Below are 22594 nucleotides of genomic sequence, written 5' to 3' on the forward strand. Positions count from 1 at the left end.
TCAAATGGCAGTCCCCTGGCCAAGCGAATGTCAAAAATTTTTTACTCGTCTTTTGACACACTTGCTTCCGACATAGGTCAGTAATACACAGCTAAGAGCAGTAACAAATATAATAATAACTCCTGTAACAGTAAAATGCAAGCAAACAAACTCACAGGTTGTAGAAATCACAGAGGACAGCAACCTGTCTGAAACTCAAGTGTAGTGCAAGGAAGAAGTATCATGTGGTACGTGTAGAGGTTTGGCAACTTTGGGTGCTCGTTGCAGTTACAGGGGTCACGGGATTGGCAGAATAGGCTTGCCCTCTACTACTTCCACCGTAGCTGCCATTCCTAAAGTACTTTCGAACATACTATAGTCTATTATGGTGTATGGATCACAGGTTTGTGATATCACATAGTAAATATGAAGTAAAATGTCTGAATTTATAACATGGTGTGTGAACAGTTTAGTGCAGTGAAAGTTGAGGGGCTGCAAGGTTGTTTAATTTAAGATCTGTGGTTTAATTTTTTTTTTTTTTTTTCTGCATATTTAATACAAAATGGCCCACCTTAGTTAAGATATGTAAAGCATGTTCTTACACCTGGTCACGTTTAGCAAGTTATCTGTTTACAGTTAAGGACACACTTCCAGTTCATCGAAATTTCCTTCAAGTGTGGAAGATCAGTTGTAGCTAATGGTAATAATAATAAAATTTTTGTGGTGGTTATAAAGAAGAAATATCGTATCTAGTTGTCCTGCAAAGAACAGAGGAATAATATATTGTTTCTACTTTGGGTTAACTTGACCTACGCTTCTGAAATGTGGACTGTGAAGAAAATGAATTAAAGGAAGATACAGATGTGTGAAATATAATTTTATGGATTTTGAGTGGGTGTAGCAAGGCGAACAGAATAAGAAATGATCAGGGATATAGTAAAACAGTACTTTTTACAGGGGCAGCAGAATCAACCAGGCTTAAGTTGTAAAGACAGGTAAAGAGAACGAGGGTACAGAGTGCATTAATTGAGAATCCAAGCAAAAGATCAAGAATACACTGAAAGGAATGAAGGAGAGAATTTGGAGGAAAGGACTGGAACAGGTTGGTGCCAAAGTGGCAGGATAGGTGAAAATGCAGAGGACACATAACAGACCTGGACGGTGGCTGTAAACTGTTGGTGGTCATGATTGTTACAGTTGATATGAAATATCCATGTAGGGCTCAAGTAGCTCTGTCCCTGATATCTAAAAATAATGCTGCATACCGGAAGTGACCTAGTCTCTACTGAAAGCAGGCTATTATCATATTTATTGTGTAATATGTGACCTTTTCTTTTCTACATTCCATATGACTGCTCAGCAGCCAGTAGAATGACTGTATCATCAGTGAGTGATTTCAGCAACTCCTAGCAAGACTAATTTTGGAAATGGTTGTAATTAGGTGTAATTAATGCTAATTGTCTACAAATTTGTATAAGTACAAGATTGAATGTCCCCAATAGAATACTTACCATTATTAATTCTTTTGGTAACTTTCACTGTGAATCTGATCATAACACTTCTGGCTTCAGAATTGTTTTCCCAGATCTGTTCGTTACTGTTGATGCAGTGCTCCATTGTGCTAAAGGAATGAAAAAATTTCACTGCTTCTGAGGTTTATGTCCTCATAAGATATTAGCATATGTGGGAATTAAAATACACCTTCTCTTTCTCCCCATATTTTGTTTCTTTTCACTAATTCCACTTTCCAGTCCATTCAAGTTTATTCATCCTTGGTTGCCCCATCCTCATCCCAACTGAGCCATCTTTTCCACATATTATCCATTGTGTTCTTTCTTCCTCAGTCTCATATTAATTTCATTTAATTTTTGGTTACACAGTTTAATTAAAAGTTTTCCCTCACTTAGGTTTTCAAGTATTTTTGCTTCGACCTTTGGCCACATTTTGTTGCTTTCTCTGTATGCAAATTGTTAATGATGTGCTGTATATGCCTATAGGTAGTTTTCCTTTCCAACTAGTATATTTTTTTGAATTCATACTTTGTTTACCTCAGCATTTTGTTGTGGATGAGGGCCATAATAAAATGTGAACACTGTACCCAATGCTGAAGTGCCTGTTTGCTACTAAATGCTTTATCTATGCATGGAGAGACTGTCTTATTTTTATAGCGTTGTATTTCTATTTTTCGCTATTTTCACTGTAGTGGTGCGCACATAAGAAGGCGGGGGGGGGGGGGGGGTCAATGCGTAGTGGCATGGAACAGAGTATCATGTGACACTCCAGCTGATACTATCATTCTGCTGTTTCTGCCTGTAGCACGTGCAGCTGGGTGCATGTAGAACATTTTGATGTATAATTCCATTGGGAACCATGTGCACCACGGCTGTATTATTGTCACTATATTTTGAATAAATGGCAGCATCAGTCATAAAGATTGAAATCCTTTATTTTCCAGATCGATTTTGCTCACTGTAAGACCATCTTCACTGCTAACTATTCAAACCTTGAAGGCCTATATCATAACAACACAATATTTTCTATAAGGTGTAACATGTAATGTGACGATTACTTCTAACAGATATCTTCACTTCTACTGCATATAACAATTTTGAAATTACTGATGAGCCTATCTTGTGACCTCAGCAATTGCCGCTCCAACATATAATCGATCTGTGAAATAAAGGATTTCAATCTTTACTGCTGATGCTGACATTTACCCAAAATATATTGTAGAACATGGAGCATCGATTTTCGTGTTAATTGAGGTACGGTGATGGTACTTAGCGACTGTAGTGTTCATTACGGGTGGCATAAAGCAAACACAACAAGTATTTTGTTAAGAAGAATGGTGCTGATTTACTGACCACATGAATTCTGCTCGGCAGTGTCGGAAGCAGACACAGTTATCCTGATGTAGCGCTCACCCCTGCATTGCCAGTTACTGGCAGTGGCTGGAGCGTGTGATGTGGCATTGCACGCTGCACTGACGTTGCCACAAAGTATTCTCTGTATCTCTTTCTGTGCAGAACACGTCATGCTGTCACCTTCTTACATATACCCCACTTAGTATAAGTTAATGCTGTTTATAAAAGGACAGCACAACTTGAAACAAAGCTTTACAGTAACTGAATTAGCCTTAGTATCAGTTTTTCTTGACCCATAATTATACTGGTATGCAAAACTTACGAAAACAACTTTTGCGTGATGTGTCACTGCCAAGTGACATAGCTTGATGAAACTTGGACCATAAATGGAAAGAATTGCTACAGTATAGTACAAAGGTAACTGAAAGAAACACCCAAACAAACAAGAATGACTTTTATTCAAAGGCAGTAATTACCCTGAAGTCACGCCCATTTATGATCGTTCCCTGGACATTACAAAAGGTAAGACATGGTTCTCAATTGGGTGTGTGTTCTCCACAGATAGCAAAACATACTCTGCAGTGTACTCCTGTACTGGCCACAAGGTTGCTAAGAAGTTCTTGTGGTAGGGCATTGCGTTCTTTCACCAGAAGGGTTGACTGCTGTGGGATGGGTCATTGCTGCATGTGGATGTGCTGTAATATTCTCCCCCAATGCATGCCACAAGTGCTCAGTGGGGTTTAAGTTCAAAGACGGGCAGGCCAGTCATTTGCCAAATATTGTCTCATTCAGAGAGCTCCTCTAAATGCTCTATTCGCTGCAATTGTGCGTTACCATCCGTAAAAATGAAATCAGGGCTAATTGTACCCCTGAAAAGATATAAATGTGGGCAAGAAGTACGTTGTCAAAATAATGTTGACCAGTGAGTGTACCGTGTCCGAAGATTTGGAAGTCATGACTCCCATGTAAAATTATGCCTCCCGACACCATAACACCTGGTCCACCAAAACCATCATGTTCGCCAATGTTCCTGGCTGTGTTACGTATTCCCACCACGTCGAGAATCACTAACCCAACAAAATCTGCCATCATCTCTGAAGAGCATGCAACCCCGCTCCTTGTTGATCCAGTCCCTATATTCTTGGCACCATCACAAATGGTGCCGCCAATACCGATCATTGGGCAGAGAGACCACACTCATGCAGTTGCTGTGAGATTGCAGCCTTGGGAAATGTGGTTGCAATTGCACTCACTGGTTGATGTGGATCCCTTCTTGCCTGTTGCAGAAGATAGTGGTCATCTGCTTCCATAGTTGACCGTGGTTGACCACATCCTCTTCTTCAGCCTGTGGTTTGGAATGCTCCCCGTGCATGTGAGAAAATGCTCTGAGCAATTCCAAACTCCTGGTCTATACTAGTCAGTTTTCGTTCTACTTTCTGTGTGAGGTCATTCAGATGTTGTCTCCAGGCCATTTAGTAGTGAAAACCACTGCCACAATCCACTGACTGCTTGCTGATTGACACACACTATCTCCTTCCTTTCCCTCAACTGCCTCATGTTTGTGGGGCACCCCCATTTGGCACTGTAGTCACTCCAACCTAATGCCGTGTGATGTACAACTTCTTGTGCATGACTCTTCATTCTTCTGGCAGCATGCTCTTGCACTTTCATTGATTTCCACTGAGTAGTTAATGTGTTATGTTGCTTTATTTAGCTCATGTTGAAGTTTTGCAGAGCAGTGTACTGTGAGTTTAATATAAAGTTTAATACAGTTTAAAATTTTATGTTTTTCATGGTTATTAACTTCTCCAAAATCTGAAAGTACAACTTCTGTAAGTCTCAATTTGATCCATTTCCAAATGTACGTTGTTAGGCTTCAATGCCACTCTTCACCTGCGGCTTTTATTGTGCTCCCTTAATATCCTTTATTGTAACTATTCTGGCTATCCCAAATTGCATTGAGTAAGATGGCACAGTAATTGGAATACTCGACTCAGATTCAGAAGGACCAGGGTTCAGACCCCCGTCTGCCCATCCGGATTATGTCATTTCCCTAAATTGTGTCATGGTTCCTTCGAAACGCACATCTGTAATTTCCTTCCCATTCTTCCTCTATCTGAGCTTGTGCTCAATGTTAATTGGTTTCATTGTCAGTTATACTAAATCTAACCTTGTCTCTGTTTCCAAGTGACATTGATACTAAATCTAACCGTCTCACAGAGCGAGGTGACGCAGTGGTTAGCACAATGGACTCGCATTTGGGAGGATGATGGTTCAATCCCATGTCCGGCCATCGTGATTTAGGTTTTCTGTGATTTTCCTAAATCACTCCAGGCAAATGCCGGTATGGTTCCTTTGAGAAGACATGGCTGACTTCCTTCCCCATCCTTCCGTAATCCGATGAGACCAATGACCTCACTGTTTGGTCTCTTCCCCCAAACAACCCAACCATCTAACCTTCTCCCTGTTGCCAACTGACATTGAACTTCAAAGTGCAAGAACTCCACATTAATTAATTGTTTGTGATAATCCCAGACTTTATAGAACTCCTTCAGTGAATAAGTTTATTGTAAGAGGTAAGAGTGATAAGACTTTCTAATTTGTGCACATTAGAATCTGTCTACCAACATAAAAGTCAATACCTTGTAGTTTTAATACCCAAAGAAAAGTATATGTGCCTGTTTACTGTGCTAAAGGTAATATCTCTATCTTTAAAATTGCATGCACGCAAATACACAAAAAATTATATTCATGTGGTACTCATAAGTAGCCATAAAGCATTGTTTACCCTGAAAATTTTCACAGGTTTGTAAGCATAGGTATCATCAACAAGGTATTAATACATCGAAGTCAGCTCAGTTGGTTAGGAGGGTGTTCCATTTTTGCAAGTTTTTTCCAAAGACAAATAACTTGATTAAAAAACTCTGTTTAGAGATGCTGACAAAAAAATCTTACGATGATGTTATCTTGTCAAAAGTAAAGGCAGATCTTTCAGTTGGTGTACTGCTGAAAATCTGTAATCTTGAATTGATTGGAAAAAGTTTTGTTTGAGCATTGGATGTGGAGGTACAGGAGGACAGTTGGTGTTTCTAATTCTTGTATAGAAGTTCTGAATAACTATTGGTTTAATTAAAAGTAGTATTATGTTAATGAAAGAGAGTTTAATAAGCAGTTAAACTATGAAGTAGAAATAAAGAAGGTAGAACATGGAAAGAACAAAGAAACTCTGAAGATTTCAAACATTATACTGTATTTAAATATATTATTAATATAGATCGTAGATCCTGCTCCTCATTGTAAGAAATATGACATTGGTCTAAAGAATGATATACCTCAAACTTACCCAATGTTTTAAACAACATTCAATATGGCAGTGCAGTGTGCTGTCCTGTGTAGTCTGTTCAGGCTAACATGTTCATTTCTTGAGCCATCATCATTTGTAAGTGTAGGCTGCCCATAAAGAATTAAAGTGTCAATCTCCAGGTCAAGTGATATTTTCAGTAACAAAAAATATTAGTAATACAGAAATTGAGTAATGCTGTACAGTCAGATTCAAAATGCGCATTAGTAGCCGAGATCACTTGTGCAATCCTGTGCAGTGGGGCTTGACTCTGCGGACAGTTTAGAATCCTAGAGGTGAAAAAAATTTTCATCAGAAATACCTGGCTGGTTAGGACCAATTAGGACCTGCCCCTCTATTTAGCCTAGTCCGCAGTGCGGTACAACTTTACCTTTCACTCTTATTTCCCACCAGGGGGCCCACAGTCCTTTTGTGGGTACGTGGCACACATGGGTCCCTGAGCTATTGCAGTCTCCTTTCCTTTCCAGGCTACATTACTGTCCCTGTTCCTCTCCCTCCCTATCCTTACTCCTTTGTCCCTGCCCCCTCTTTTCCCTCTTGGTGGACTTCTTTATGTCGACCTGGCTATCCTCCTGGCTATGTTTTTGTCTGTGCTATTGTTTAGTGTTTCGGTGTTTTTGGTCCCCTTGGGGTTTGACCTCCATTCACAAAATTTTCCGTTCAGTGTGAGCCATTTTGTGATGAACTCCCTACCTAGCTTCCATCGTGCAGGTTCCCCTCCCCCTCCCTTTCCCTTTCCCTTTCCCTTTCCCTTTGCACCCTGGCCCCCCTCCTGCTAGGTCACCAGCACGGTAGCCAGACCATGTGGTGGGGCTGTTAAGTACCCACTTGGCTGAGACCCCTGAAACCACAGGGATCACACTGCTAGTACCTGAGCTGTTAACGCCTCGTGTATGCCCAGGATTTGATGCTCATCACTTTGGGGCATCAGAACTCCCAGCAATGGCCCCATGCCAGACGACCCTTGCTGTGGCTGGGGTGAGCCCCTGATCAGAGTGGGTGGTACTAGGGCGGACGCCTTGTGCATGACGCGACAAAAGCTTCACCAACCTGGCCTTTCTGTGGCAGTCTCTAAGAGTGGTAGCAGACGTGACACTCCTTTTTCTGATCCTTCGGCTTTCCCCTCCCTGGCCACCCCCTGGGAGGAGGGTCAAGCTCGTATGTACCTCGCTTCCTCCGTAATGGGTGCTGCAGAACGCTGTCTACAGGGGGCAGTCTGCCGGGTCCACTCATGGGCTCTCTCTCATGGCTTTCAGTTTTCGGTGTCCAAGACATGTCTCGTGCATTTCTGCTGTCACTGTACAGTCCATTCCCATCCGGAACTGTTCCTCTATGGCCAACCCCTCAAGGTAGTGGACACCCATCACTTCTTGGGTCTGGTCTTCGATGCCCGGTTGACATGGCTCCCTCATCTTCACCAGCTGAAGAGGACATGCTGGTCCCATCTCAGTGTTCTTAGGTGTCTGTGCAATACTGCCTGGGGTGCAGACCACTCTGTTCTCTTGCGATTGTATAAAGCATTGGTCCAGTCTCATTTAGACTATGGAAGTCCTGTCTATGATTCTGCATCGCCTTCGACGCTGCGGATCCTATATCTCATCCACCACTGTGGGGTCCGACTTGCGACTGGTGCTTTCCGGACTAGCCCCATACTTAGCTTTCTCGCAGAGGCAGGGTTTCCACCACTGCGAGTTTTGCACCAACAACAGCTGATATCTTATGCGCTCCACATTCGCTGCACCCCAAAGCACCCTAATTATGGTCTCCTTTATCCAGACACGGAGATCACCCTGCCACAGTGGCGGCCACGATGTGGGCTTACCGTGGCTGTCCGCATTCAGTCGCTCTTTTCTGAACTGCAGCAATTCCGTTTACCGCCTCTCTTCTTTTCTCATGCATGTACCCTTCCTTGGCGCGTGTCTCGGTTACAGCTCTGTCTTGATCTCTCAATCGATTCAAAGGATTCTGTCCCTCCAATGGCTCTTCGCCACAAATTGTACTGTCTCCTCAGTACATTACAGGGTTCAGAAGTGATTTATACTAATGGCTCCATGGTTTTTGGCTGCACTGGTTTTGCTTACACCTATACATGACACACAGAACTTCGTTCCTTGCCCGATGGCTGTAGTGTTTTTACTGCAGAATTGGCAACCATCTTCCCCACACTGGACCATATCTGCTCCTGCTCAGGACTATCCTTCACTATCTTTAGTGACTCATTGAGCGGTTTGCACGCTATTGGTCAGTGCTTCCCTCACCACCTGTTGGTCATCTCTATCCAGGACTCTTTCTCTCCTTGCTCAATGTGGATGTTCGGTGGTTTTCATTTGGACTCCAGGCCGTGTTGGGGTTCCTGGCAATGAACTTGCCGATCGACTGGCTAAGTTAGCTACTACCAGGCCATCTCTTGCTATAGGCATTCCGGAAACAGACCTTCGCTCGTCATTACGTTGTTAAGTTTTGAGCCTTTGGGATGCAGAATGGCACACACTTTCTTTGCCGAACAAGCTCAGGGCCATTAAGGATTCTACAACTCCGTGGCGGTCCTCCTTCTGGGCCTCTCGTAAGGCTTCTGTTGTCCTATGTCGGCTCTGCATCAGCCATACTTGGTTGACTCACGGTTATCTCCTCCATCGTGAGGACTCTCCCTCTCTGTTGTTGTGGATCGATGTTGGCTGTGGCTCACATCGTATTGGACTGCCCGAAATTAGCCACCCTGCGACGGGCTTTTAGCTTTCCAGACTCGCTACCCCTGTTGTTGGCTGACAATGCCTCAACAGCGTATCTCATTTTACGTTTTATTCATGATGGGGGTTTTTATTGATTTATTTAAGGGAGGGAACTTCCACCTTATCGGTGAGTGGAGGGGATGGCAGGCCCTCTTGCTCCCCCCTTTGCCCCGACTGGATTGGCTTCAACTGGGCTTGGTGGTTCACTCTGGCCCTCTGCCTTCCCACTCCTTTCCTTATGGGGTCTGTTATGTCTTGTGCATCTCTCTTGTCTCCTGAGCTTCTTCCTTCACGCCCCTGTCATTAGTCATTTTCTTTCCCTCACCTCTTTTTCTGTCCTTTTCCTTCATTCCCTGTCAATAGTTTATCATTTTATGGATATTTTAGTTCCCTCTTTTAATGTAGGATTTTATCAGTTTTAGTTAATCTAAGGTCGCAGGGACTGATGACTGCGTCATTTGATCCCTTCTCCACCCAACCAACCAATCTTTACTCTTCTTTCCTACTTATATTTACGTACTGATAAATGATATTCACAAAAATTGTGGTCAGGAGAGAAATAAATTGAAATATTTATTTGGACTTTGAATTTACCCATGATTTATGTGAGGTCACAGTTGTTAAGTGTTAAAATGGAGGCTAAACCACCTTTAAAAATGCAGAAACACTAGAATTGACATGTTTGGAAGTGGCGAGCATTCATAACCAGAATTGCTCTTTGTGATAAAAGTATAGTTATAAATACTAAAAAATCATGGTCCCTTCCCTTGTAACAGTGTCTTCGTAACATGTGCTTTAACATCATTTGTCCACTCAGCAAAATAAAATAAGATGGCATATGCAGTTTGTGAATGTGAGCATTGTCACAGCAACATCTATTTGCATGTACAGTCAATATCTCGACTGAAAGACACATTTGGATACACACACACATGTAGCGTAACAGTAATCAAGGAATCTGACATTCATCAATCATCAAAGATAATTCACACTCCTACGGAGTTTTGTGGGAGTTTGAATTACACCATGCACTGAATACTGACAGTGTGGCTATAAAGTAGCTAACCAAAAATTTTGTTATTACCATAGAGCTACAATTTTTTTTAAAGTTGTCTCTCCTGTAATCTATTCATGTAATGTGTGTTCATTTTTTGTAATGTGTGTCATAACCTCTAACAGTTCCAGTAGATCCTGTTTCCTACCACTATCCTGTATGTACAGAATTGTGAGTCTTCAATTCCCAGCAAAGGGTGGTCATTTTATTGGATATGTATGGCTGTGGCTGACTTCAAAATTGTTAAGCTAAAAAGTGTCCCTGTATTCCTTGTACCACAACTTGACGGACCCATCAGCCTGACCAGTCTAGTTTGCATTAAAACTATTATGATAAATTCTGTAGATGCCAGCTTTATCATATTTACTAACTTTGTGTTTTAAATTATTTTCTAGTTTAAATTTTAAGTAGTTGTTGATTTTAAATGTGATTTTGATTTTAAACAGTTTAAGAATGTTAGCTAGCTTTTGTGATAAATTACCAAAATAAGGAGTCATGACTCCTTTAACATTCTGTGTTGCGTTCCCATGTAGATTTGTGTGCTGTTTCTTAGGTATTAATTTGTTCTGTATGTTTTCATGGAATCCATTAGCATTGGTTAGCTGGCTTGTAATAGTCAGCATTTCCTCTATCCTGTTTACTCATCAGGACTTTAAAAGCTCTATGTGCTAGATAGCAAATCCTGCATTTAAAATCTTAAACATATTATGATGTAAATTAAGGATATTTAATACAATGAAAGGATTTTAATATTGCTGGGTTTTTGATGTAAAAAAGTCATCTTTCACTATGTGAAATTTCTGTGACAGGAGTGGTTCCTCTTCAAATTCTCCAATCAACATACCTCCTGAGTTTTTACACGAGGAAATGGGTGACTTAGAAGCAACATTGGTGTCTGAAGATGAATTCAGGGACTATGTCCGTAATATAATGGATCTTGGGTATAGTCGTGAACAGGTGAGTTTTTTTACCAATGGCAATCCTTGCTGTTGCCATTTAGAATCTGTTTTTCAACAGTTTGTGTAAATGACGCATGTTTAATCAGTGTCCATTGTGGGGTGTAGGTTGTATAGTGGAATTGGTTAAATATTTGTGTCGGTGTATAAGACTTAAACTAATTTGTTCATATAGCCTTATCTTATTAATAGTGGAGGACTAAACAATGATTTTCACAACATTATTAAAAAATGTTACTTTTATAGTAGTCCATGAAAAATTTTAAAATATTGTCATAAGTAAATGGCTAAACACAATGTAACAATTTATATGGTACGTGAAAGATGAACTTTCAACCCTTCTTTCTTTGTTCTTTCGTTTTATTTCTTAAAAACATTGGTGCCAGTAAGTTAGTTTGGAAAGCCACTGGCAGGGGCACCACAAACAATAGAGCTGTCAGTGGTATCACATGTCCCAACATGGTGCAATTTTGACTCATGCCACAACTTGAAACTGATAGCATGAATTTCATTTTTTAACAAGGCGAAACCACTCCCCATTTCCATAATTCTGTATATGATTGCTTACACAAGATGACATCACATCACTGGATAGGCCATGTTGCGACGGCTGACTTGACACTACCCGAGCGACCTCCACAGACTCCAGACGTGGCAACCAGCAATGTTCTTGTGGGATTCCATTTTGTCACAGCAGCTGTCTTTACTGCCACTCCCGATACAATGGATTGGGAGTGGGCAGAATTTGAATACCAGTTAGATTTGTGGTAAAGAATGAACACACAACTTTATAAATAGTGTAAAAGAACTTTGAGAGTTTGTCTTTCACATATTGTATGATTTGTTCCATTGTTCTTGGCTATATACCTCTGCTAATTGTCTGAAATGTTTCACGGACTTAATTATTATCCTGTATTATTCTTGAGAGTTAAGTCATGATTTCTCAGATCAGTAAATCAGTGCTTTGTAGAAGGTGCGGTATAGTTGCCAGTTATATAATTTTTGTATTTTTAAAAGAATATTTCACAGAAGCTAATTTAATTTGATGAGAGTTTCTGATCTTTGACATTATGCGCATTGGAATGTATTTACTTTCTCGTGTTGAAGTAGTAAATGAAACAAAGTGAAGAGGGACTTTTTCATTAAAAGCTGACTGAGATCACAAGTGTGTGACAGTATAAAATGGCTATGACAAATGTTAATAAAAGAATCCAGAGAGCTCCACCTTTGTCTTTAGTCCACTTCCAAATTTGCATATAAACTTAGGAAGCCATTTTGAAGTGTGTGGTGGAGGGTTCTGTGCACAAATAATAGCAGCTTTCTGCCTTATTCCATTTGCATATCAAGTGAGAGAAATACAACTGTCTATATTCTTCTGGGCATTGTCATAACATGGTTGGAGACAGTACAGAATGACTTCGAAGTTAGGCCAAGGAGGTAGATACAGAGATGATAGGGAAAAGGAGACTATGGATTGACTTCCTGGTCTCCTTTTTATTGCTTCTTCACAGATTGAGGGGGATGTTGCTTGATCTATTGAACTCTGACTTGTGTGGCATTTCAGGCTGTTTGCTTATTGATGATGCGTGACTGTGTTGCTTTTTACCTGCAATTCACAATCGGTGCACATGAAGTCAGCAATTTCTCAATGCATATTAACTCTTAATGAGGTGATGAAAGCTGCTTGCACTGTGCACCTTACAAGTTACAAGACTTACATTTGATATTTGTATTTGGATGTTGTTTGTTTTTGTCTTTCATAATTCAGTCATTACAACATGCTCTAAACTATATGATCTTAGTCTTATGATCCCTATAGAAGGTACTTGCCGGTGGCAGCGGAATTGCCACACAGTCTTCTGCAAATACCAGTTTTCTAAATTTACTTGATTGGGTTTTATGCAAATGTCATCACCCTTATTCTGGGATTCCCAGTTAAGTTCTGTGAGTGTACTGTTTCATACCAACCAGCTATAATTATAGTATGTTTCTGGATGTGTCCTGTCTCCTTCTAACCCTCCTTGATTAGGACCCCAAGTGCTGGAACAGTAGTCTAGAATTGTTTGCACTACTGTGTCGTATGCAGTTTCCTTTGCGTATGCTCTGTACTTTTCTAGAACCTTTCCAACAAATGTAGTAACTAAACCTGTCAGTTTCCATGACAAGACAGTCATAGGCATGGCTAACTTGCTGTTGTACACTGGCAAATTTAAAAGTAAGTTTGTCTTCTTCGTCTGATTCATCCGAATCAGTTGGCAACTGTATCTTCTGACGATTCTGCTTCACTTTCATTTTTTTGATAACCAATGCCTTCTTCCCAATCGGCCAAGTCATTTGGAACATCAGACAAGACGTCCCCGCATTCATCATAAATAATTGTATCGTCTCTTTCGTCTGCCATGATGAAAGTGCACAAGTACTTGTAAAAACAAAAAACTTGTTGACGTGTGTAACTTATTATTACCTAAACAAAACACCGACAGAATGAAAAAGATACTAAAGTGTTGTTGCCGGCCACTGAGCGATACTATGCGCACGACACCTGTGTAGTGTCGCTGGCCGTTGACCGCTATTTTGTGCGCGCCAGACGGCGGTGTTAATTGTAACCTCAGACCTTTCGCAGATGATTACTTGCAGGGAAGTGCAGCATGAAGGAAGCTCTACAAATATTCCGTCAGACCTTGATAACTTTTCGAAGTGGTGCAACCATTGGCAACTTCCTTTAATGTTCAAAAATGTAAAATTGTGTGCTTCACAAAACAAAGAAAAATAATATCCTGTGAATATAATATCAGGGAGTCACGATTGGAATCGCTAAACTCATACAAATATCTGGGTATAACATGTAGGGACATGAAGTAGAATAACCACATTTGCTCAGTTGTGGGTAAATCAAGTAGCAGACTTTGATTTATTGGTAGGTTACCAGGGAAATGCAGTCAGCCTACAAAGAATAGTACAGGGTAAATATGACCCGGGAAATCCAGGAAAAAACCCTGTAAATTTTTCATCTGGGAGAAAACTGGGAAAAACCTGGGAAATTTTTAGAATTCTGGGAATTTTTCATTGTTTTAGTTTCCATTTAACTTTTTGTAACTTTTACTGGTAAGAACCAATGCTCTAACAAAGGATATTACTGTATCTCCCTACTCAGAATAATACTGCATCAATAAAACATGAATGAGGAAAAAAAAATAAAACTAAGTTGCAAAAGAAATGCACCATACACGACGACAAAACACAGTGCTCACAGAAGCATCTGTCAACAGCAAAATGTGTCAAAGGCTTTAGGAAGACTATGCAGTGCTTCATAACAACAAATTGCCTCCAATAAGTGTGATATCACAACTGCTCACATTAGATTAGTTTGAGCAGCAAGCTCCTGCGCATGCGCAGTTGGGTCATGTATGAGTAGTAATTCCTCCCACTTCTGGCTATGGAAGTTTGGCAGTTAGCTGTATAAGCAATAGCAGCAAGCAGCCAGATGCTACCTGGAAAAATTTTACTTGTGCGCCTAAGCTGCCAGATTCACGCATGCGCAACAGGCACAGATCTAGGGGGCAAGGGGCAAATTAGGGTATCTGCCCCAGGCCGCAATTTTGGGGGGGGGGGGGGGGGGGGACATTGTTTCACAAAGTGCCTATCATCCAGCTCGCACATTGGTCTATCGATTATTCATATTATTTTGAAACACATCCCTGTTGGTTTTTGAGCATTTTTGAACATATTCTAAGTTGGTTTCTGAATGAATCATAAGTTGATTTTTGAATGCGTGCATAGTGTATGTAATATCTCTGCCAGGGGAATCCCTCTCACATATAGAAATAAACTTTCCTGCAGACAAAAGGGGATGGAGCTATACGAGCTGAGCAGAATAAAGCCAAATGGGTGAATGTCAGTCGCTGTTTATGTGGTTTACTGGGTTTGTGAATGATTAGTGTTATAATTACTAGCGAAATCTGTAGATTCAGACTACTACCAGAGTGGAAATAAATGACTAACAAGAATAACTGGTAAGAAAGCTTACATAGTATCTTCTCGGTGTATCCAAGAAAATAAAATTTTGACAGAAAATTTTTGGCCAGACCGCTACACTAGCAAGAGTCAGTTGTACAGTCCCCAGCTAACAGCCACTTAAGTACTATTCTGGGAGTAGCACGGAAAACGTGTTGTACGAACACGTGATAATGCCTGACCGGAAAATAAACATGGGATAACTAAACCAGTGGTTGTGACAGGATTAGTGAGGTTAACAGAAGAATAAGTTTTGACACTTTCAGGAATAGTTACAGACTTAGTGATGACAGGATGGTTTGTTAGAATGAGGAAGGAGAAGAAACGGGGAAATCACACAAATTATGGAAGAATATGGTGATTCCAAATTTATATGAGAATTTTGTACTACTAATTTTCGATCTCCTACTTCAGAAGCTGGAGCATATGAATGAAATGTGAAAGTATTTACTAACATAAAACTCTTTGCTTGTAGTAGGCCTAATGGGCATTTGATATTGGTATTTCATTAATTATATTCTGTCGTGTTATAAAAATGACCTTTTGTGCCAAAACAGTATCGTTTGTTCGGTGTGTATTACAATTGCTGCAATATTAGGCAGGCCTATTTTGTTTTATTTAGCAGACTGTGACAAAATACACATAATCAGATCAAGAGACCACACTAGTTTTGGGTACTATTTGTATTAACAGCTTTCTCAGTATTAGACGACGACATTTCATTTTTTCATGTAGGAGTACGTTTGACAAACTTTGATGAGGTAATAGATTTTCCCAGAAAGGAAAAGGGCCATGTACAGCTGTAGCAAGATTAGAGAGAAAAAAATGCTAGGACTAACGGATTGAAGAAATGTGTACTGTCTTGCTTATCTCTTGTCTTTACTTGTTTTTTGTATCCTATATTTAATTTTATGTCACACAAAAAACAGCAAGTTATTAGCTAATAGACAATAAAGAGTGCAAATTTTCTGAAGAGTTCTTGTTCTCGGGGTTACAAATAGTCTCATCCAGTATTAATTGTGAGGTTTTGTGTGTGTGTGTGTGTGTGTGTGTGTGTGTGTGTGTGTGTGTGTGTGTGTGTGGTGTGTGTGGGGGGGGGGGGGGGGTTTAAAAAAAGGGCAGAATGTCAAATTGTCCAACAGAGCAGGAGAGGAACCACAGGACATTTTAATTTCCATTGTCCTGAATATAGTTTGATGGCATCCATTACAAAATATTACACATTTGAATTCCACAGAGTGAAATACTGTGAAGAAGAATGCTGTGTGAAGAGGTGTGGTGCTGCACTTTGACACACTTGAGACCAAATAACGTCTTACATTTCCTCAAAAACATATATTTTATGTATCAGACATCTTCAGAAAGATGTGCACTGCAAAATGAACATATTTTTGAAAAGCAGATTTTTTTTTAATTTTCCTGTGTCCTACCTTACATGCTCGAGGGAGGGAGGTTTTTTTTTTTTTTGGGGGGGGGGGGGGGAGGTCGTGTCACCAATATCTAGTATTACCCCACTTCGGAAATATCGTAGGTCTGGGGCTGATGCACAGAGCAGTCTGAGTTGTAGTGGGGAGGTGGGGAGGTGGGTGTTCTCGATGTGATCCGCGTTTATGTGTTGTGATTTTGCTGTTTCCTCTTCGTTTATTGCTCTCACGTCAAATGAAAACAAAATGGATATCTGTGGCCAGGACCTATCAAGTGAATTAAAATACATTCACATAATTATGGAAGGCTAAAATATGTTATTAGTTTCAGATTTTATTTTATTTCCACCTTTCTGACAGTCAAGCATTAATCACCTTGCAGAAAAATGAAGTTATTTTTGTTGGTTTGCTAAAGAAATTTGGCTTTTATTAACCTTTTCCACTGAGACAGTAAATTTATTTGAAACGATGTGTTTAATTCCACACTATTGGCTAGTTTCAACTGTTCTCTGCACTTCAAGTGCACATTTCATCTTCTAGCATGTATGGCATTATGCTGTAATAAAGAACCAAACATGAAATAATACAGTACTGGTACTCCAAGAAAATTTACATCAAAATGTGGACCTATGAATGTGCACTTTAAGCCAAATTGTGCATTTTTGTATGGTTCATGAAATTCTGATGCTCTTGGAGTATCCTCTAATGTAAGATCTTTTAATGTTTGACACTTATGAACATACAGGCTTCCTGCATCATTGTAGCTGCACAAGCGTGGTGACATCTTTTATGTGGCACTCTCTGGCAGCTCCTGAAACGAACCTATTTCTAAGAGGTCACGGAAAATATTGCGAATGGTTGTTTGAAAAGTGTTACTTTCAAAGTAAATTTCCTTTCCCGCTAGATGAACTATGTGCGAGAATGTGTGATGAATTTCTTAAATCGCAGTGTGTTTGACTCTCATTTAAAAATCAACTCTTTGAGGACAGCCATTTAGAAGAATTTCGATCCCAAAAGATCAGACGTTTATATCGTTAAAAATTTTACTAGCACATTTGTGTGATGTATCTTAAAGTGTAACGTGCAAAAAAAGTTCAACATTATATGTTAAAGCTTAGCTTCTTTTGCAGCTTATTAATCTTAGAGAACAATATTTTATGTGAAAGCTTTTCTTTTCTTGTAGCAACACTGTGTATATTAATTTAAACCGTTAACTTTTAGTATTTGTGTGTTCGCACTAGTTAACAGTGATGTTGCTATTGGTTGACAACATTACTTGTCCTGTGCTTTGAATTTCCGCTGTCATCGCCTGGCGATATCACGTGACATGAGCTATGACTGGCTTACAAAAGCGCATTGCAATCTCGATTTCAATGCTTCGGAAAGTAACATGTGGTGTTTGTTGGAATTTGAATTTATTCTTTTGTAATACAAAAATGTGAGTGTTTTTTTCCCCTGAGTTTCGTTTTCTTAAGTGTCAGAAAATTCTATGCTGGCGTATACAACCATGACCAATCAAAGGATTGATAAGCTTTACAGTTCAGAGGAAAAGTATGCTGTCACTTAGCACGGAAGAAGTTTATTTCCACCTGGAAGAAAGTGTATTTTCAACTGGGAAATCTGGGAATTTTTTTCCTTGTTTGCATATACATGCTGTATTGCTTTCAAATCACTTGTGTGACATATCCCAGAATATTGCTCAAGTGTGTGGGACCCTTACCAGACAGAACCAACTTGGGATATCGGCTATATACAGAGAAGGGCAGCATGAATGGTTCCAGTTTTGTTTGACTCTCTCAAGAATCTCAGAGAGATGTTCAAAGAACTGAACTAGAAGATTATTGAAAATAGCGGTAAACTATCCCAAGAAAGCCTACTTACAAATTTCAGGAACCAGCTGTAAATGAAGACCCTATGAATATACTACAACCGTGTACATATTGCTGCCATAGGAATTGTGATAAGGTTCGATGAATTGCACCACACACAGGTGCATTTCCATATGGAAAGAATCCCCAATCACTGTTACAGTGGGAAGTACACCCCGCCATGCACATAGTGTTTCGCAGAGTATAGATGCAGTTGAAACTTTTTGTGTGGATATTTCTGAAATAATAATACAGAATATCTTTGTTTATTCACTCAACACCATACACTATTCTTCATTAAGAAAGAACTTGTTACTTGAGTAATAACTTGGTACTTGAGTAATAACTTCAGGGGCAATGCCGTGTTTGTACCATGCTGTTGGAAACAAATGTATTGGTCGAAAAGATCTTCAAAATCATTACCTCCTGTGCCCCCCCCCCCCAACACACACACACACACACACACACACACACACACACACACACACACACACACACGGGGGCTCACCGCATTGTGGCAAATTCGTGGTTGGCTACCACGGGGCCCCATCCTTTGCAGCACCTTTCCCCTTTTCGTGCTGCATGTCTATCCTCCTGCTATTCTTTTTTCCCCTCCCTGGGGAACATGTCTTGGATATTTTTGGGAATGTGCTCTGAAGGTTTAGTAGCTTGACATCAGAACAGTCCCTCAATTGTTTATTCCTTTCATCATTCTATATTTCCTATCTTTCCTCTGCTTCGGCATTTGAGCTTCTTGTTTCTTCTTCCTCCCTGTGCACTCCTGAAGGCCAGCCCACACGTTTGACACGTAACAAATGACTGGGTAACATGTAATTCCCAGCCCCAGGTCGAAAAGTAGAGTTCGCACATACCCTGTGGTACAGGCCAGGCCCAGGGAGGGGTGATTGTCTGAGCTGTTACCTTCCCAAATCGTCAGTTGGTCCCCCTGACAGTTCAGGTGGTGTGACCTGAGGTGTGAACAATCACCTAAGGTGGGTGAGCCCCCTCTGATGGGGAGGCAGTCACGGGGGATTTTCTTGCAGTGAGCCAATCACCATTTCAGTTTATGTCTACCAAAACGGAATAAGACTAAAGATTCCAAGAATTTCCTGCACCACGGTTCCTCGTGGTATCATGTACTGAAGGTTAGTCTTTTCCTACGGTTAATCCATTTATTATTCAGAAGGGTGTTGATGCAATTGCAGGCCCTGTGATATCCTGCTCTCGTGTACATAATGAAACTTTGCTTTTGGAGACCAGTTACGATTTTCAAGTCCAACAACTGCTTGCAGTTTCACTCCCCCATGGCTCTCCTGTTCGTGTCGATGCCCATCGAACGCTGAATTCATTGCATGGTGTTATTTACTCTAGGTTGCTCGATGGCCTGACTCAGGGAGAAATCCAAACTTACCTCTCTGATCAGGGTACCATTGATGTTCATCGGGTAATGAAAAAGATCGATGCAACCTTAGTGCTTACACACACTCTTTTTCTCACGTTTGATAGAGTAGTCCTTCTATCAAAGATCAATGCAGGCTATGAAGTTGTCATGATCTGACCGCACATTCCAAACTTGATGCGCTGCTACCTGTGTCAATGTTACAACCACACTCGCATGTCCTGTCAAAACACGGCCAAATGTGTTACTAGTAAGGATGCTCACGAGGATGATTGCCTGCCTCTTTCTCCCTGCTGTATCAACTTCAGTGGTGACCATGCAGCCTCATTCTTAGAATGTCCCGTGTATCTTGATGAGCAGGCTGTCAAGGAGATCCGGGTGAAGGAAAAACTGCCTTTTTCCTATCACTTGCAAGTTTTTGGCTAGTCAAAAGCCCAGCATTTTACCATCTGGCACTTACCATACTGTTTTTGCTGTACCTCACTTCACGAAAGACATGGCCATGTAGACTTGCAATGTCAAATTCAGTACTGCAGTTGTAAAATTGCCCGGTTTCATGATGGCAGTGCTGTCTCCATCTCCTCCAGCTGTACAACAAGCCACCAAATCTTTGCCTCTGGTGGTGAAATCACCTGCCACACAACTGGCAGGCCAGAAAGGACAAAAGGAGTACTCTCATGAAGTCTTTTTACATCCCTCCAGCCAACAAATGTCCGAGTCTTCATCTGTCAACCACTAAGGCTCTAGGGAATCAAAGGCAGGTCTTCTACCTCCCCGACCCGGAGATCCTTTTCAACAGTGTCGCCGCGTGCTACCCTCACCCGGCTGACCTCCATTTCGCTGGTGCGCACTGCCTGCTGTTTTTCTGCTCTGGAATCCGCAGGCCAACCCAGTGAGAATGTCGACACCTCTAGATTTTATTGAACATGGTCTTCCGGCCTCTGTGCTCTGTAGTAATGAGTCTTCAAAGGCTGGCACTCGGCAGCCGCCAAGGTGACTTCCCTTCATTTGTTCCTTCCTCCCCCTTCCCAATTACAACTCATCTCCAATATTCACGGCATTAGATCCAACAAAGAGGAATTACGGCAGCTCTTGGAATCACAGCGTATGGTTGTTTGTTGCCTCCAAGAAACAAAATTGCATCATCATCACCGCTTTGACCTCTCGCATTTCGTTCCAGTCCGCTTTGACCTTCCTCCTGAGGACAGCGTTACATTTCATGGGGGAGTTGTGCTGCTCCTCCAGGATGATGTTCGTAGCCATATCATCTCACTGAACACTCGTCAGCAGGCTGGTGCAGTCTGCATTATCCTTCCTCTCTTCCCCTTTTCTCTTTGCAACGTCTACACCCCTGTGTCATTCAGTGTCACCGGGGCATACTTCCTCCAGCTTATTGATCAACTCCATCACCCCTTTTTGCTGCTCAATGATTTTAATGCACACCATCCCCTTTGAGGCTCTTCCAGAACATGTCAGACATGTGCCCTCTTGGCCAACGTGAGAAGAAGGAACGGAATGTGTCCAAGAAGAAGGACGTTCCGGCGGTTTCAGTACCGCCTGCTGTACATAGTCCTGGCTCCGGGGATGAGGTGGAGATCCTCGCCTCTGCTGCGGATCTCGCCCTCATGGAACCCTTGGGGGCCTTTCCTATGGACTCAGCTGACTCTCCCCCGGTGGCGGCAGTTGGCTCTGAGGCGCCGTCTGCCTCTTAGTCGCATTCACGCCCTCCCAGTCCCTTCCTGCTTCCATTCTCCAGTGGAACTGCGGCGGTTATTTCCGCCACCTGCCTGAGCTCCAGATGCTTCTGAGTGTTTCCCCTGTTCTCTGCATTGCTCTGCAGGAAACTTGGTTTCCGGCAATGCGGACCCCCGCCCTTCGCGGTTATCGGGGATACCATAAGAACCGCGCTGCCTGTCAACGAGCGTCAGGTGGGGTTTGCCTTTTTGTTCACCACTCTGTCTGTAGCTCGCCAGTACCCCTTCTGACGCCTTTAGAGGCAGTCGCTGCCAGGGTTGAGCTCTCGCCGGCTATTACTGTTTGCTCTGTTTACATTCCTCCGGATGGGGAGCTCCCCTGCCATGTCTTGGCTGCGCTGCTGGCTCAATTCCCGCCACCTTTGCTGCTTCTGGGCGATTTCAATGCCCACAACCCTCTATGGGGTGGGACTGTCTCCGATGACCGCGGTCGGGCCGTGGAGCATGTGTTGGCTCAGCTCGACCTTAGCCTCTTGAATACCGGTGCTCCCACGCATTTCAGTGTGGCCCATGGCTCTTTCTCGGCCATCGATCTCTCTCTTTGCAGCCCCGGGCTTGTCCCATCCCTCCACTGGAGAGTGCATCCTGACCTGTGTGGTAGTGACCATTTTCCCATCTATTTATTACTGCCCCAGTGTCATTCTTCTGGGCGCCTGCCCCGCTGGGCTTTCCACAGGGCTGACTGGCCGGCTTTTACTTCTGCTGCAACCATTGAGTCTCCCCCACAGGGTGACATTGACGAGGTGGTCCGTGTCTTAACCACATCCATCATTTCGGCGGCCGAGGCTGCCATCCCCCGCTCTTCTGGACTCCCTCGGAGGAAGGCTGTACGCTGGTGGTCGCCGGAGATTGCTGAGGCTATTCGCGACCGTAGGCGGGCTCTCCAGCGTCATAGGCGGCACCCGTCTCTGGAGACCCTCATCGCCTTTAAGAGGCTCCGTGCCTTGGCCCGTCGTCTTATTGCACGGCGTAAGCAGGAGTGCTGGGAGAGGTACGTCTCATCCCTGGGCTCCCATGTCTCCCCCTCGCTCGTGTGGTCCCGGATCCGGTGGATTTATGGATACCAGACCCCTATGGGTGTACCTGGGCTCTCCTTGGACGGCGCTGTCTGCACGGACGCTGCCGCCATTGCTGAACTGCTTGCCGCGCACTTTGCTAAGAGCTCTGCGACTGCATCTTATCCCCCTGCCTT

The 22594-nt window shown here is 42.1% G+C and overlaps 1 protein-coding gene across 2 annotated transcripts in view; it reads left to right on the forward strand.

Moving 5' to 3' along the window:
- The window catches only part of LOC124556767 (UV excision repair protein RAD23 homolog B-like), a 156057-nt gene that overhangs the window by 53719 nt on the left and 79744 nt on the right, over positions 1-22594 (forward strand). For both annotated transcript variants that reach the window (XM_047130776.1, XM_047130775.1), the window contains exon 4: positions 10797-10944. In XM_047130776.1, the coding sequence (XP_046986732.1) occupies positions 10797-10944 (148 nt within the window). The remainder of the gene's footprint in view (positions 1-10796; positions 10945-22594) is intronic.

Source organism: Schistocerca americana, chromosome X, assembly GCF_021461395.2.
Source record: "Schistocerca americana isolate TAMUIC-IGC-003095 chromosome X, iqSchAmer2.1, whole genome shotgun sequence".
NCBI lineage: Eukaryota > Metazoa > Arthropoda > Insecta > Orthoptera > Acrididae > Schistocerca > Schistocerca americana.